Source organism: Triticum urartu, chromosome 1A (genome assembly GCF_056163025.1).
Source record: "Triticum urartu cultivar PI428250 chromosome 1A, HENAU_Tu73, whole genome shotgun sequence".
In the NCBI taxonomy this organism is placed as follows: Eukaryota; Viridiplantae; Streptophyta; class Magnoliopsida; order Poales; family Poaceae; genus Triticum; species Triticum urartu.
This window is the reverse complement of record NC_141873.1, coordinates 22,652,323-22,667,510: the sequence shown is the minus strand read 5'-3', so window position 1 is coordinate 22,667,510 and position 15,188 is coordinate 22,652,323. Positions and strand designations below refer to the sequence as shown.

Below are 15,188 nucleotides of genomic sequence, written 5' to 3'. Positions count from 1 at the left end.
TTTACACGAGCTCATGTCATGTCACAAAGAAAAAAAAAAACTAGACGCGTTGGGAGCCCCCGATAGTTGGACGTACCAAATGGAACAAATGCATCCATCGAGGCAAGCAGGTGTCATAGTGATGCCGAAGCAAAAGGCACAGGTCCTGACAAGCGTCGTTGCCGGCAGTATAAAAAAGTCTCAACCAACACGGCCGGCGGTCACTAGATGCTGTTTTATTTATTTACTTCCAATTTATGTTTGCCGCGACACCACTTCCATTTTCATGTGTGCACTACCAGACATTTGCACGGGTCTAGTAAAGGCTTTGATCAAATGTTCCACTAATACTTTGGACACGAGAGACGTCGGATAATATGCATTCCTTTAGATAAGCTATATATAGAGGTTTGACCAGTCAGTACTACCTGCCAATGCTTTGCACAAAAACTGAAGAGAATTTTTTCCAAAAAAAAAAATGTAAACATTGGTCAGGCAAAAGGACGAGGATTTTTTACAGCACGCGAGTCACGGGTGTGGGCTTTTTATTTTCGCTTCCGATTTTTCAAGTTATATATCTTCTAATGAAAATTCCAAGTTAAGTTATAGTTTTTTCTAAGTTAAGTTATAGTATTTGCATATTCATGTTTCTCGTAACCAACACTTTCAAATAAGACCAGTTTTGAATATATTTTGATATCTTTTAGAAATATAAGTTAAGTTTCAATGTTGAAACTTAGTTCAAGCGACCGATAATAGTCAAGTATTTTATGTGTACGACCAACGGAAAAAATTGCTTAAAATTATATCTATGAAACTTGAAAGTTTCAGATGCAAAATCCCTAACTTTCGACGCTGAAAATTAAAACTTTATGTGCCCTCGTGCAAGATTCAACTACTTCACGAATCATGAGGCAATCAAGCGGCCGGATAGGGCTTGATAGGTGCGTGCCCCTTGAATATCCGTCAAGCAAAATGGGATCCTAAGGTTGTTGTACTACAATGTTATAGATCATTCAAGGGGGCGCAGTCTGGACTATGTTGCCTTGAGTGGTGCACTCTGGCACGGAAAAGGGTGCACCGAGGCAGGAAACTAGTGCACGCAGTAGATGCCATTGTTGGGAGTGCTTGCGGGACTGGAATGGATGAATTTTGAATCGTACATAAATGTAAGGAGTATGCTTCCAGGAGTGAGGATACGGCGGAATTGAGGAGGCGACGGAGCAGGAACAGCAGCAAACAGGCAAAGGATGGCGTGTAGTTGCGTTGTGGTGTGCGTGGCGGTGGCCACGAAAGAATGGGTTATACCGTTGGACTCGATCGAGCGCCAGATTGGATGAAAGGGTCAAATGAGTCTTCTCTTCATTGTTGGTGACACGGTCAAGTGATAAAACTTGCATAGGAAGAAATGGGCCAAAGAAGACGGCAACAAGAGCTAATGTTGCGTTGTGATTTCCGTGCAATTTCTCCGCACGGTTTGGTGGCACAACCACGATTTAACAAAGTTGTGGCAGCCTGCACATTTAGAAGTTGTATAGTGGAACACCCATAATTTCTCTACTTTATTTATTCAGAACTGGATGTGATCTCTCCCTATATATGCTTACCTTGTTTCAGGCACCACCAAGGAACCATACAAGCTATAGGCACCATCCAAGTATCAATGGATAACAATACTGTGAGCGGAAGTAGGATTAATCCGGCCGCTGGTGACGACGACGAGGGGACATGGTTACATGCGTGGGGGCTCATCACCAGCTTCGCGGTCTCCATGACCCTGAAAGCAGCAATCGAGCTGGGCATCTTTGACGCGCTCAGCAACACCGGCAGCCTCGCGATTACGGCAGATGAGTTAGCCGCGCGGCTCCCAACCATGGACAAGGCCGGCGGGTCGGCTCCGGTGGACCGCATCATGCGGCTGCTTGCCTCCTTCGACGTCGTCAAGTGCGTGACGGAGGCAGGTCCAAGCGGCGAGGCGATCCGGCAGTACAAGCCCTTGCCGGTGTGTCGGTGGCTCAGCAGCAACCACGGTGGCCCGTCGCTGGCGCCCTACGCTATGTTCACTACGGACCAGGACTTCTTGATGGCCTGGTAAGCTATGATACGAATGAGTGCTATTGCAATTGCCGTTTGGAACAGTTTTAACAGCGTTCCTCTTACCTCCTCTTTGAACAAGAGAGACAAGAGTAGTATAATATATATCGGAATCATTGATCTAATTAATTAGGGTCTGATTAACTCATTTTTTACCTCGTATGTAAAAAGAGGAGGTAGAGAGACCATGTTAAAATTTGCTTACGGTTTATAGAATCTAACATCGCCGTGCATTTCGAAGGCAGCAGCTGGGGGCGGCAGTAGGAGGCGGACAAACGGCGTTCAAGAGGACGCATGGGGTTCCTATGGGCGAGCACTTGGGGAGAAACCCTCGGGTACTCGGGGTGGTCGACAAGGCCATGGTGCAGATCTCAGTGATGGTGACCAGCAAGTTGTTGGAGCGCTTCCATGGGTTCGACGATGTGGCCGTGCTCGTCGATGTTGGTGGCGGCACCGGTTCTACCCTGGAGATGATCACCTCCAGGTACAAGCATATCAGGGGCATCAACTTCGATCTGCCTCATGTCATATCCCTCTCGCCGTCTATTCTCGGTACGTCGCCTCCTTCTTATGAATTTGACTTGGTCTCGTGACCTTGTGAATAGGTTACTGTGTGCTTTCTCTATAAACTTTTACACACGGCTCATTTACTCTTTCTCTCTTAGCACACTCTCCTAACCATTGCATGCTCTCTCTCTCTCTCATGACCCGCGGGCAGTGCTAGTGACTATGGTCGCAACTCGGATACAGGAGGAGGCTAGGGCCTCCTTATAAGGGAGAGTGCCTTACTCTCCTCAAGCCGGTATTTTGTGATATAGTGGGCTCTCTGCTTGTAGTAGAGTGTCCGAGGCGCACCGGAAACGCCCGAACGTATGTCGATAGACCGGGAGCTGGGCCTGAGCTGCTGACAAGTGGTTTCAGAGCCGTTCCTAGCCCCATGCCAGTCTTTTGGGGTGTAGTGGATTCTCTGCTAGTAGTTGATTGTCTGATGCGCACCAAAAATGTCCGAACATATGCCGATGGACTGGGAGCTGAGTCTGGGCTGCTAACAAGTTGTATTACAGCTGGCCCCCACGATACTCGGGCAGCGCCATTAACTTTAGTCCCACCTCAGATACGAGAGCAGGCTAGGACCTCCTTGTAAGGGAGAGTGTCACGCCTTCGATGCACACCGAAAATGTTTGAACCTATGCCAATGGAACAGGAGCTGGTCCCGGGCTGCCAACACGCTCTCACTATCTCTCACTCTCCTATTTTCCTCTGCTTGAGCTTTATGTGCCAGTTCTAGGAAGCATTTTTGCATCCATCAATCTCCGTCTCTGTTTGTGTGTGCATATTTCTTGTTTCAGTTTCAACCATACTCTTTCTTTCTGTTTCTCTCTCCTAACCAGATGGATTCCCCTAAAAGGGCAGGAGTAGAGAGATGACTGAACAGACAAACACCGCTTTGTTCACAGGTCCACAAAGTGCACCGGAAGACAAAACCAAAAATGTCTGTCTCCATGTGCATATCACCTACCCTGGGTTATAAAAATTCCAGACTCTTCCCGAGTTCACCTAAGCTTTATTTGGTGGGGAACGCAGGATACGGAGATAAAACATAATAATTAGTTGAATATAGTACGCATGGAGACTCCATGCAAAGTTCACACCTAGGGATGAAAATGGAGCAAATGAAAACAATAACACATACCGCAGATCTTCTCAAAATTGGAGGAGATTGTGTCCAGAAAAGAATTAGTGAATATAGTACAATGAAGAATACTATATATTATGCAAAACATCTCGTAAATCATATATAACATCCTCCATGTGACTATAAGCCAGGCACGGGTGTTTAGGCATTCAATTTGACTAGCGAAATATGTGTAAATTGCTAGAATTACTAGTTTCGCACTTTCATTCGTCGATGAATCTAAAAACATATATTTTACAACATACTAAAACACATGTATTGTCACTCAAATTGAAGACCTAAAACCTCATGCCCAACTTATGTTCCCATCCCGAACGAGTGTCAATGTAGTGCATTATCCTATATCGTATTATCAAATTGCATCAATTAATCATTGAACATTCTACCACTTCATTGTAATATTCTCAAGGAATTAGACTTGTTATGATTATTCCAGGCCTATCTGACTGTTTGGGTTGCCTCCCGGCCTGGAGTCTCCGTTCCAGGCATCATCATCCAAGTCGGCCTACCAAATAAAATGCCTGAGAAATTGGGAATGCATATCTTAATTGGAGGGGTTGTAATTTTGGTTGTTAGCGTATACACAAATGGCTTATTCTTCTCCCAGACATATGCACCATCATTAGCGTCCTGTAAACTCAACAATTTAATTTGAAGTACTAAAGCCTATAGATCAAGTGATCAACAGACATGTGTGTACTTGCTGTGCGCACGTACCCACGGAACTTTCAACTCAGTAGGAATAGCATCAGTTTCCTCAGTTCAATGGATTAATTTCTACTAGGAAAAGCATCGATGCCAATCTTTTTGTCACCGGTTCATAAAGGATCAGATAAAAAAATGTTGTTATCCAGCAAATTTAGCACCCATCACTCGACTCTTTTGTCTTTCCTTGTTTTTGTATTGCAACTGTATTCTCTTTTTTTGCATGGATATTATGACTGTACATTTAGATCATATTTATATCATTTTCTATTGTTGAGTTCTTTCATCTATGCTTTCCTGTGAGATAATTGAGAACTTAGCTAGTAATATCAATCCAATGCAGGTGTCGAACATATAGCTGGAAATATGTTTGATAATGTTCCCACTGGAGATGTGATTTTCTTAAAGGTATATATATATATATATACATACGAACTACTGTATCTAGTTCCCTTCTCTGTCATTCTGTATTCCATATGGTGTAAAGTATAATATTACTCAAAACCTTGTAGATACGTGATGCACCCTCATTATCTCAAATAGAAAATATTTTTCAACCAAAATATAGAAACGATGTATATAGAATATTTCTTCAAAATAATTGTCTACTTCTGACGAACAATGCGTTCGACTTGTAGTTCTATAAACACATTGGTAAACTAATAAAAGTATTTATCTAGGGCCCAAGCAATCAAGGTGGCTGCCCTTGTGCAGAAGTAATTTAACCCCGGGTTTTCTCTTAGTAAGATTTCCTCCGTGGTACGATGTCGGACAGTGCCAGACAACCCCTCAATAGTTCTGCCGGACAACCACACTCTCATATCAAAACCCTCAATACCATGGAAATTGGACGCTGATCATATAGCAAAATTCAACACCATCCAATTCAACAATGCAACACTGCAACAAAGCAAAATGAACCACAACTCAATAATTCAAACATGCCAAAATTAAATTCAACGTCCATCTACAATAGTGAATCTACAATGTTTTCTTTGTGACAAACAAACAACATTCCGTTGTGCTAAATAAATCCCCTAAATATTTGAGAATGTAGAGCAGACTTAAACCTACACTTCGAGCAAAGTAGGTTTAATATTACATAACATATTCTAGATACTGAATATTTCTTGAATGTACATACAGACGGTACTCCATATGTTTGATGACAATGACTGCATAAAGATTCTAAAAAATTGCCGTCAAGCTTTGTCAGACAAGGGGCGGCTGATCGCTGTTGAGTTTGTCTTGCCGGCTACTCCAGAGTTGACAAGGGCAGCACAAAATCTCTACATTCTCGATGTGATGATGTTAAATAACTCTGAGGGAGGGAAGGAAAGAACTGCACAAGAGTTTCTGAAGCTGGTTAGGGAATCAGGTTTCAGCGGCACCTTCCAGTCAACTTACATTTTTGGAAACTTTTGGGCTCTCGAATTTACCAAATAGTAACCATGACATTTTATGTCCATGCTAGCTACTATTGATAATGTGTGTGAGATTGGCTTGTATAATTTTTTGTATTATTTATTCCAATAATGATGGACTTTTTAGTCAAAACAATGCATTTATCATTATTTGTACCATTTAATATAATGATGTTGTTGGAATAATTATTTGTACCACTTATATTTTAATAACAATGTTAAAAACTTGTTATCAAGGTATTCCAGTTGTATTTTTGTATTGCCAATATGTTACCGTGAAGAGGTACATAAAAGCACAGAGTAGTTGTTGTTCACAATGTCTCACTTTGGCCCAGTAGTTTTTTCTTTGTTGCATAATAATAGCACAATTGGTCATACAGTAAAACTTTTTCAATAGATCAACACAGTTAGTAATTTATTGTTTTTCAATAAAGGTTGGATTTTGTAAGCTCAAGATGAACCATCGAGTGGGTACAAACACAATGAGCACACATCCAGCCTCTACATAATTAGGATGCACATAGTCAACACTAACACAAGCATGCAAAAAAACACCAGTAAATAGCAAGGTCATATTAGACTCAAGTTTTTTTTATTATCAAAGAATTTCAACAAAATATATGAAATTCTAAAAAAATGCAAAACTTTCATATTCTTTATGTGTTAATGAAAGAGATCATGCCCATTTTTTGGTTTTAATTCTAAACTTTTCTTTTAAATAGTAGCATACACGCCTAGTTTTCATTTAGTTCTTTTTTCCTCTTAAAGTTTTTAACAAAAAATACTTTATGAAAATAATTTGTATAATTTGAAAGTAATATTATTTTGAACATAACTAGAATTTATTAAAGCTTTTTAGTTGATTCTTTTTGCTATTGAAAAATATTATAGTTTTGTTTTAGTTGATCATAGCAGGTGTACTAAGTTTGAGCTCATTTGGGCATGTTTAGCACTGTAAAGTTGCTCAAACTAGAAAATGGACATCCATTTTTCATGCATTTAATGATTTTTAAAGCTAAATTACCCTGAAATTGAAAAGCACTATAAATGAACTCTGACAAGGTTGAAACATGGCATGGTATCATAATTTCACCCACATAGCATGTGCTAAAAAGTTGAGATGGTTACGGCAAAAACTGGATGCACTTCGTATACAAACTGGACAATCTATTTCAAAGTATCAGGGTTTCAAACGAAAACTTATCTTTTACAAAGGGATCTCCTTTTTAAACTTACTTTAACTCCAGAGTTTTTGTGTGTTCAATATGCACCATTCAAAGCCACATCATCAATTTTCAACCCTTTTATGACTTCATTGCTATTTTTCATGCATTTAATGATTTTTTGGAGCTAAATGACCCTAAAATTGAAAAGCACTACAAATGAACTCTGAAAAGGTTGAAACTTGGCATGGTATCATAATTTCATCCACATGGCATGTGCTAAAAAGTTGAGAGTGTTACAGCAAAAACTGGATGTACTTCGTGTATAAACTGGACAAACTCTTTTAAAGTATCAGGGTTTCGGACGAAAACACATTTATTACAAAGGGATTTCATTTTTTGACATATAATTGCAGTGATATTCTAGATCAAAGACATCATCGGAATAGTTGTGGAGCATTACTATGGCTTTCAACCCAAAATCAAAGGTGCAAAATCTTCACTAGAGAGAAAGTCTTCACTTTTTCTTCGCGTGTGTCCCTTTCTTATTCTGCCGTAATCATGGATAATCTTCATCATTTAACATGATGCTTGGGTCAGTCTTCACTATGAAGGTAGGAATTTCATGAAACTTTACATAATCTTCCGATATGTCTGTCTTGTCCTCCACTCCCACGATGTTTCTTTTCCCTAAAAGAACTATGTCGCGCTTGGCTCATCATATGATGTATTCGCTTCGTTATCTTTTCTTTTTCTTGGTTTGGTAGACATGTCCTTCCTATGGAAAAATTGCGCCACATCATTGGCTAGCACGAATGCTTCGTCTGTCTACCCAAGATTGTTGAGATCCACTGTTGTCATTCCGTACTGCGGGTCTACCTGTACCCCACCTCCTGTCAGATTGACCCATTTGCATCGAAACAAGGGGACCTTAAAATTACTTCCATAGTCAAGTTCCCATATCTCCTCTGTGTAACCATAATATGTGTCCTTTGCCCTATTGGTGTTTGCTACATGAAAGCGGACACCACTATTTTGGTTGGTGCTCTTTTTATCTTGGTCGATCGTGTAAAATGTATTATCATTTATCTCGTACCCTTGGAAAGTCAATACAGTCGAATATGGTGTTTTGGCCAACAAGTACAACTCATCTCCAATAGTGTTGTTACCCATGAGATATGTTTGCAACCAACCGCCAGAAGTCCCCATGTGCTCACGTGTAATCCAGTCGTCAGACTGCTCCGGGTGTTTGTAGCGTAGAATATTCTTGTGTTCATTGATATACGGGGCCACCAAGTTAGAATTCTGTAGAACTGTGTAGTGTGCTTGCGCCCAAGAATGCCCGTCCCTACATATTATTGAATCCGCTCATAGCATGCCTTTTCCACTCAGTCTACCCTCATGCCACGATTGAGGAACACCAATCGGCTTCAGGTCAGGAATAAAGTCAACACAAAGTGCAATGACCTCCTCTGTTTCATGGGCCTTGGAGATGCTTCCTTCTGGCCTAGCACGGTTACAAACATATTTCTTTAAGACACCCATGAACCTCTCAAATGGGAACATATTGTGTAGACATACAGGACCCAGAATGGAAATCTTATTGACTAGGTGAACTAGGACGTGCGTCATAATATTGAAGAAGGATGGTGGGAACTTGAAACTGACAAGTTATTAGACCAAATCATTATGTAATCTTGGTAGGATTTCTAGATCGATTACCTTCTGAGAAATTGCACTCAGGAATACACATAGCTTCACAATGGCCAATCGAACATTTTCTCGTAGAAGCCCCCTGAATGCAACCGAAAGCAGTTGCGTCATAATCCCGTGGCGGTCATGAGACTTTAGGTTCTGCAATTTTTTCTATGGCATATTTATTATTCCCTTTATATTGGATGAGAAGCCGGGTGAGACCTAGATACTGAGCACGCAGTAAAAAATACTTTCTTCTCTGCTTTGGTAAGAGCGTAGCTGATAGGACCTTGATACTGCTTTGGATGCATGCCGTCTTTTTTGTTCACACGTTGTTTGTCATCTCATCCCTCCGGTGTATATTTTGTCTTACCATACATGCCAAAGAAGCCTAGCAGGTTCACGCAAGGATTCTTCGTCACGTGTGCTACTTCTCCAACATATCTATAATTTTTTTATTTTTCCATGCTGTTATATTATCATTGTTGGATGTTTTACAATCATTTTATAGTCAATTTATATCATTTTTGGTACAAACCTATTGACATAGTGCCTAGTGCCAGTTGTTGTTTTCTGCATGTTTTTTTACATCACAGGAAATCAATACACTAGTAGAAAACAGGGCTTTGGTTAGGGCCTGGCCAGCCCATTAGTCCCGGTTCCGTCACGAATCGGGACCCATGGGGGGCATACGTCCCAGTTCATGGGCCCAGGGGCACGGCCGGGCCTCGGGGGGCATTTGTCCCAGTTCGTGTGGACCCATTTGTTCTGGTTCTAGGCACGAACCGGGACCAATGGTCCTCGCTCCTAGCCCACAGCCATTGGTCCTGGTTCGTCCGATAACCGGGATAGAAGGGGGGCCCTTAGTCCCGGTTCCAGCCATGAACCGGGACCAATGAGGTGGCTATATATACCCCATCGCCACGGCAGAGCACTCCACAGTGCTCTGTTTTTTCTGGCTGGCGAGGGGAGAGCTTTGTGGTGCTCTAGCTCACCTCCTATGCACATGAGGTGTTCTATGAAATGCCCGAGCCACACTAGTTAAGTTTTCTCCTCTCGAAGCTCGACCTCCAAGCTCCATTTTCCGCGAGATTTGTCTAGGTTTAGCGGTCCGTCACGTCCCGTCTCCGTCTTCACCGCCGTCAATCGCTCGCGCCGATCTCGTCACCGGCACCATCGTGGTGAGCGTATTGTTCTTATCTTCTTTCTGAGAGGAAAAAAAATTCTAACTTTAGATAGATACTTGTCTAATTTTCTTACTTTTATTATTGCTTGTTATTATATAGTGCAATGGTTTTGGTATCCTCCCCCGTCGGCCCTCGTCCTGGCTATGATTCGGATGTGGTATATATTATCTGTTATAACTATTTGGTTCATTTATTATTTATGACAATTATGCCGACCAACGTGACATAGATTTTTTTATCTAGGAGGTAGTTGAACTGGAAATTCCAACCGACCCTATTGTCGAGAGGTTGAATTTAGTTGAAGAAGAAAACAATTATTTGAAGGAAAAAATAAAAAAATTGAGGAGGAGAAGATGATATTGGAGTTGCATGTTGCGGATGTCGTCGATGATCACAAGATCAAGATGGATGCAATGCTGTTGAAGATTAGAAAGATTAGAAAATATGCCATTCATACCGAGGCTTGGTATCATTATGCTGTTGGGTCAATTGTTACCTTGGTTATGATTATAATCGCATTTGTTGTTGCATTGAAAGGTTTTACATAGTTTCAATGTATGGTTTAACTAGATGCTCTCGAGAGCTATATGTTGTTCAATGAGAACTATGTATGTACTTTGGTTTTAATGTGATGATGAACTTCTATTAATTTGGTCACTTATCTATCCATATGAATCTGCAATGGTTTTTGACACACATAATTATATATAATGCACGCAGATGAACCGGCAATGGATGGTACGGTGACAGACACACCTCCGAGTACATTAAGGGCCTGCATAATTTTCTTGAAGTGGCTGAGGCAAACAAGAAGAATGGTTTTATGTGTTTTCCATGCCCTATATGTGGGAATACAAAGTCTTACTCTGACCGGAAAATCCGTCACAGCCACATGCTTTATAAGGGTTTCATGCCACACTATAATGTTTGGACCAAGCACGGAGAATTAGGCGTTATGATGGAAGACAGCGAAGAAGAAGAGGACGATGACAACTATGTGCCCCCTGAACACGGTGATGCTGCAATGGGGGATGTTGTTGAAGATCAAGAGGAACCAGACAATGTGCCCGATGACGATGATCTCCGCCGGGTCATTGTTGATGCAAGGACACAGTGCGAAAGTCAAAAGGAGAAGCTGAAGTTCGATCGCATGTTAGAGGATCACAAAAAAGGGTTGTACCCCAATTGCGAAGATGTCAACACAAAGCTCGGTACCGTACTGCAATTGCTGCAGTGGAAGGCAGAAAATGTTGTGCCTGACAAAGGATTTGAGAAGCTACTGAAAATATTGAAGAAGAAGCTTCCAAATGATAAATAATTGCCCGACAGTACGTACGCAACAAATAAGGTCGTATGCACTCTAGGATTGGAGGTGCTGAGGATACATGCATGCCCTATTGACTGCATCCTCTACCGCGGTGCGTACGAGGATTCGAACGCATGCCCGGTATGCGGTGCATTGCGGTATAAGATCAGATGAGACGACCCTAGTGATGTTGACGGCAATCCCCCCAGGAAGAGGGTTCCTGCGAAGGTGATGTGGTATGCTCCCATAATACCACCGGTTAAACATCTGTTCAGAAATGAAGAGCATGCCAAGTTGATGCGATGGCACAAGAAGGACCGTAAGAAAGACGGGAAATTGAGAGCACCCGTTGATGGGTCGTAGTGGAGAAAAATCGAGAGAGAGTACTGGGCCGAGTTTGCAGGTGACCCAAGGAACGTATGGTTTGGTTTAAGCACGGATGTCATTAATCCTTTCGGGGAGCAGAGCAGCAATTACAGCACCTGGCCCGTGACTCTATGTATGTATAACCTTCCTCCTTGGATGTGCAAGAAGCGGAAGTTCATTATGGTGCCAGTTCTCATCCAAGGCCCTAAGCAACCCGACAACGATATTGATGTGTACCTAAGGCCATTAGTTGAATAACTTTTACAGCTGTGGAATGGAAACGGTGTACGTGTGTGGGATGAGCACAAACAAGAGAAATTTAACCTGCACACGTTGTTGTTTGTAACCATCAATGATTGGCCCGCTCTCAGTAACCTTTCAGGATAGACAAACAAGGGATATCACACATGCACACATTGTTTAGCTGACACCAAAAGTTTATACCTGGAAAAATGCAGGAAGAATGTGTATCTGGGCCTTCGTCGATTTCTTTCGACCAACCATCAATGTCGAAAGAAAGGCAAGCATTTCAAAGGCGAGGCAGATCACCGGAAGAAGCTTGCCATGCGTACCCTTGATCACGTACTTGCTATGGTCAATGATTTACACGTAATCTTTGGAAAGGGTCCTAGCAGACTATCTGTTCCGAATGACGCTGAGGGACGCACACCCATGTTGAAGAAGAAATCTATATTTTGGGACCTACCCTGCTGGAAAGAGCTAGAGGTCCACTCTTCAATCGACGTGATGCACGTGACAGAGAACCTTTGCATGAACCTGCTAGGCTTCTTGGGCGTGTATGGGAAGGCAAAAGATACACCAGAGGCACGGGAGGACCTGCAACGTTTGCACGAAAAAGACGGCATGCCTCCAAAGCAGTATGAAGGTCCTGCCAGCTACACTCTTACCAAAGAAGAGGAGGAAATCTTCTTTGAATGCCTGTTCAGTATGAAGGTCCCGTCTGGCTTCTCGTCGAATATAAAGGGAATAATAAATATGGCCGAGAAAAAGTTTCAGAACCTAAAGTCTCATGACTTCCATGTGATTATGACACAATTGCTTCCAGTTGCATTGAGGGGGCTTCTACCGGAAAATGTCCGATTAGCCATTGTGAAGCTATGTGCATTCCTCAATGCAATCTCTCAGAAGGTGATCGATCTAGAAATAATAGCAAGGCTAAGGAGTGATGTGGCGCAATGTATTGTTAGTTTCGAGCTGGTGTTCCCACCATCCTTCTTCAATATCGTGATACACGTCCTAGTTCATCTAGTTGACGAGATTGTCGTTCTGGGCCCTGTATTTCTACACAATATGTTCCCCTTTGAGAGGTTCATGGGAGTCCTAAAGAAATATGTCCGTAACCGCGCTAGGCCAGAAGGAAGCATCTCCATGGGCCATCAAACAGAGGACGTCATTGGGTTTTGTGTTGACTTCATTCCTGGCCTTAAGAAGATTGGTCTTCCTAAACCACGGTATGAGGGGAGACTGACTGGAAAAGGCACACTAGGAGGGGACTCAATAATATGCAGGGATGGGCATTCTTGGTCTCAAGCACACTACACAATTCTACAGAACTCTACCTTGGTGACCCCGTATGTCCATGAACACAAGAACAGTCTATGCTCCAAACACCCGGAGCAGTGTGACGACTGGATTACATGTGAACACATCAGGACTTTCGGCAGTTGGTTGGAAACACGTCTCAGAGGTGACAACAATGTTTCTGATAAGTTGTACTCGTTGTCTAGGGGACCATCTTCGACTGTATTGACTTACAAAGGATACGAGATAAATGAGAATACATTTTACACGACCGCTCAAGATCAAAAGAGCACCAACCAAAACAGTGGTGTCCACTTTGATGCAGCAACCAAGAGTGGAAAGGACACATATTATGGTTACATAGTGGACATATGGGAACTTGACTACGGACATGATTTTAAGGTCCCTTTGTTTAAGTGCAAATGGTTCAATCTGTCAGGTAGACCCACAGTACGGAATGACAACAGTGGATTTGAACAATCTTGGGTACACAGACGAACCATTCGTCCTAGCCAATGATGTGGCGCAGGTTTTCTATGTGAAGGACATGTCTACCAAACCGAGAAAAAAAGATAAGGAAGCGAACACATCATACGATGAGCCAAAGCGCCACATAATTCTTTCAGGAAAAAGAGACATCGTGGGAGTGGAGGGCAAGACAGAGATGTCCGAAGATTATGAAAAGTTTCATGAAATTCATCCCTTAAAGTCAAGGCTAACCCAAGCACCCTGATAAACGATGAAGATTATCCATGGTTACAGCGCAATAAGCAAAGGACACAAGCGAAGAAAAAGTGAAGAAAAAGTGAAGAATTTTCTCTCCACAACTGTTATGATGATGCCTTTGATCTAGAATATCCATGTAACAGGCGACTTTCCTTATGAAACCTTGATATTTCGAAAGAGATTGTCCGTTTTGTACACGAAGTGTATCCAGTTTTTGTCATAACCCTCTCAACTTTTAGCACATGCTATGTGGGTGAAATGATGATACCATGCCAACTTTCAACCTTTTCAGAGTTCATTTGTAGTGCTTTTCATTTTCAGGGTCATATACCTAAAAAATCAGTAAATGCATGAAAAATAACAAATGAAGTCAGAAATGGTTGAAAATTGATGATGTGGCTTTGAATAGTGCATTTTGAACACACAAAAAGTATGGAGTTCAAATAAGTTTAAAAAAATTAAATCCCTTTGTAACAGATGAGCTTTCGTCCGAAACCCTGATACTTCGAAAGAGATTGTTCATTTTGTACATGAAGTGCATCTAGTTATTTCCATAACCCTCTCAACTTTTTAGCACATGCTATATGCGTGAAATGATGATACCATGCCAATTTTCAACCTCTTCAATGATCATCTGAAGTGCTTTTCAATTTCAGGGACATTTAGCTCAAAGTATGAACTAATATAAAAAATGATCTGGAAAAAGTTTATGAAACTCTAATAGCAAAAATAATAAACTAAAAGAATGAACTACAAAACTTCAATGAAACTCTAATAGCAAAAGGAATCAACTAAAAAGTTTTATAAACCTCTAGTATTATTGAAACTAAAATTATATAAAATTTATGCAACTAAAATTATCAAAGTATTTTCTATTCAAAACATTATAAGCAAAAAGAAAATAAAATAAATAAGTAGAAACAAAATAAAATAAATAAGTAGAAGCAAAATAAAATAAAATAAACATTAATAAAATAGATGAGTAGAAACAAAAAAATAAAATAAAATAAACTTTAATAAAATAAATAAGTAGAAACAAAATAAACTTTAATAAAGAAAATAAATCAATTTTAAATAAAATAAATAAAAATAGCAACAGTAAGTATTTTGTTGTAAGTAGAAACAAAATAAATAAATAAAGCAACAAAGAAAACAAAACAAAAAGTGCCAACTTGTGGGCCAGTACGGCCTGAATACGACTAGAAACCCAAACATGGGCCAGGATTCAGGCCCGCAACAGGCCCAGTAGGCCCACAGGCACAAGTGACATATTAGGCCCGAAAGCCTGCAATTGAGAGGAGCTCG

At 41.2% G+C, this 15,188-nt stretch overlaps 1 protein-coding gene across 1 annotated transcript; it reads left to right on the top strand.

The window, feature by feature from the left end:
* The first annotated feature begins 1,642 nt into the window (after positions 1 to 1,642).
* On the top strand, positions 1,643 to 5,920 carry LOC125531107 (putative inactive methyltransferase Os04g0175900). Its single transcript, XM_048695515.1, has 4 exons — positions 1,643 to 2,070; positions 2,315 to 2,625; positions 4,818 to 4,882; positions 5,621 to 5,920. Exons 1-4 carry the CDS (start codon positions 1,643 to 1,645, stop codon positions 5,918 to 5,920), a joined length of 1,104 nt encoding a protein of 367 aa, XP_048551472.1.
* Positions 5,921 to 15,188: the final 9,268 nt, after the last annotated feature.

What these genes read in the sequence shown, in the direction of transcription:
- LOC125531107 (XM_048695515.1), top strand. Translation starts at nt 1,643, where the DNA reads ATGGATAACAATACTGTGAGCGGAAGTAGGATTAATCCGGCCGCTGGT. An exon ending in CCTCTCGCCGTCTATTCTCG is followed by an intron (nt 2,626 to 4,817) that starts GTACGTCGCCTC and finishes AATCCAATGCAG; the next exon opens with GTGTCGAACATATAGCTGGA. An exon ending in GAGATGTGATTTTCTTAAAG is followed by an intron (nt 4,883 to 5,620) that starts GTATATATATAT and finishes ATGTACATACAG; the next exon opens with ACGGTACTCCATATGTTTGA.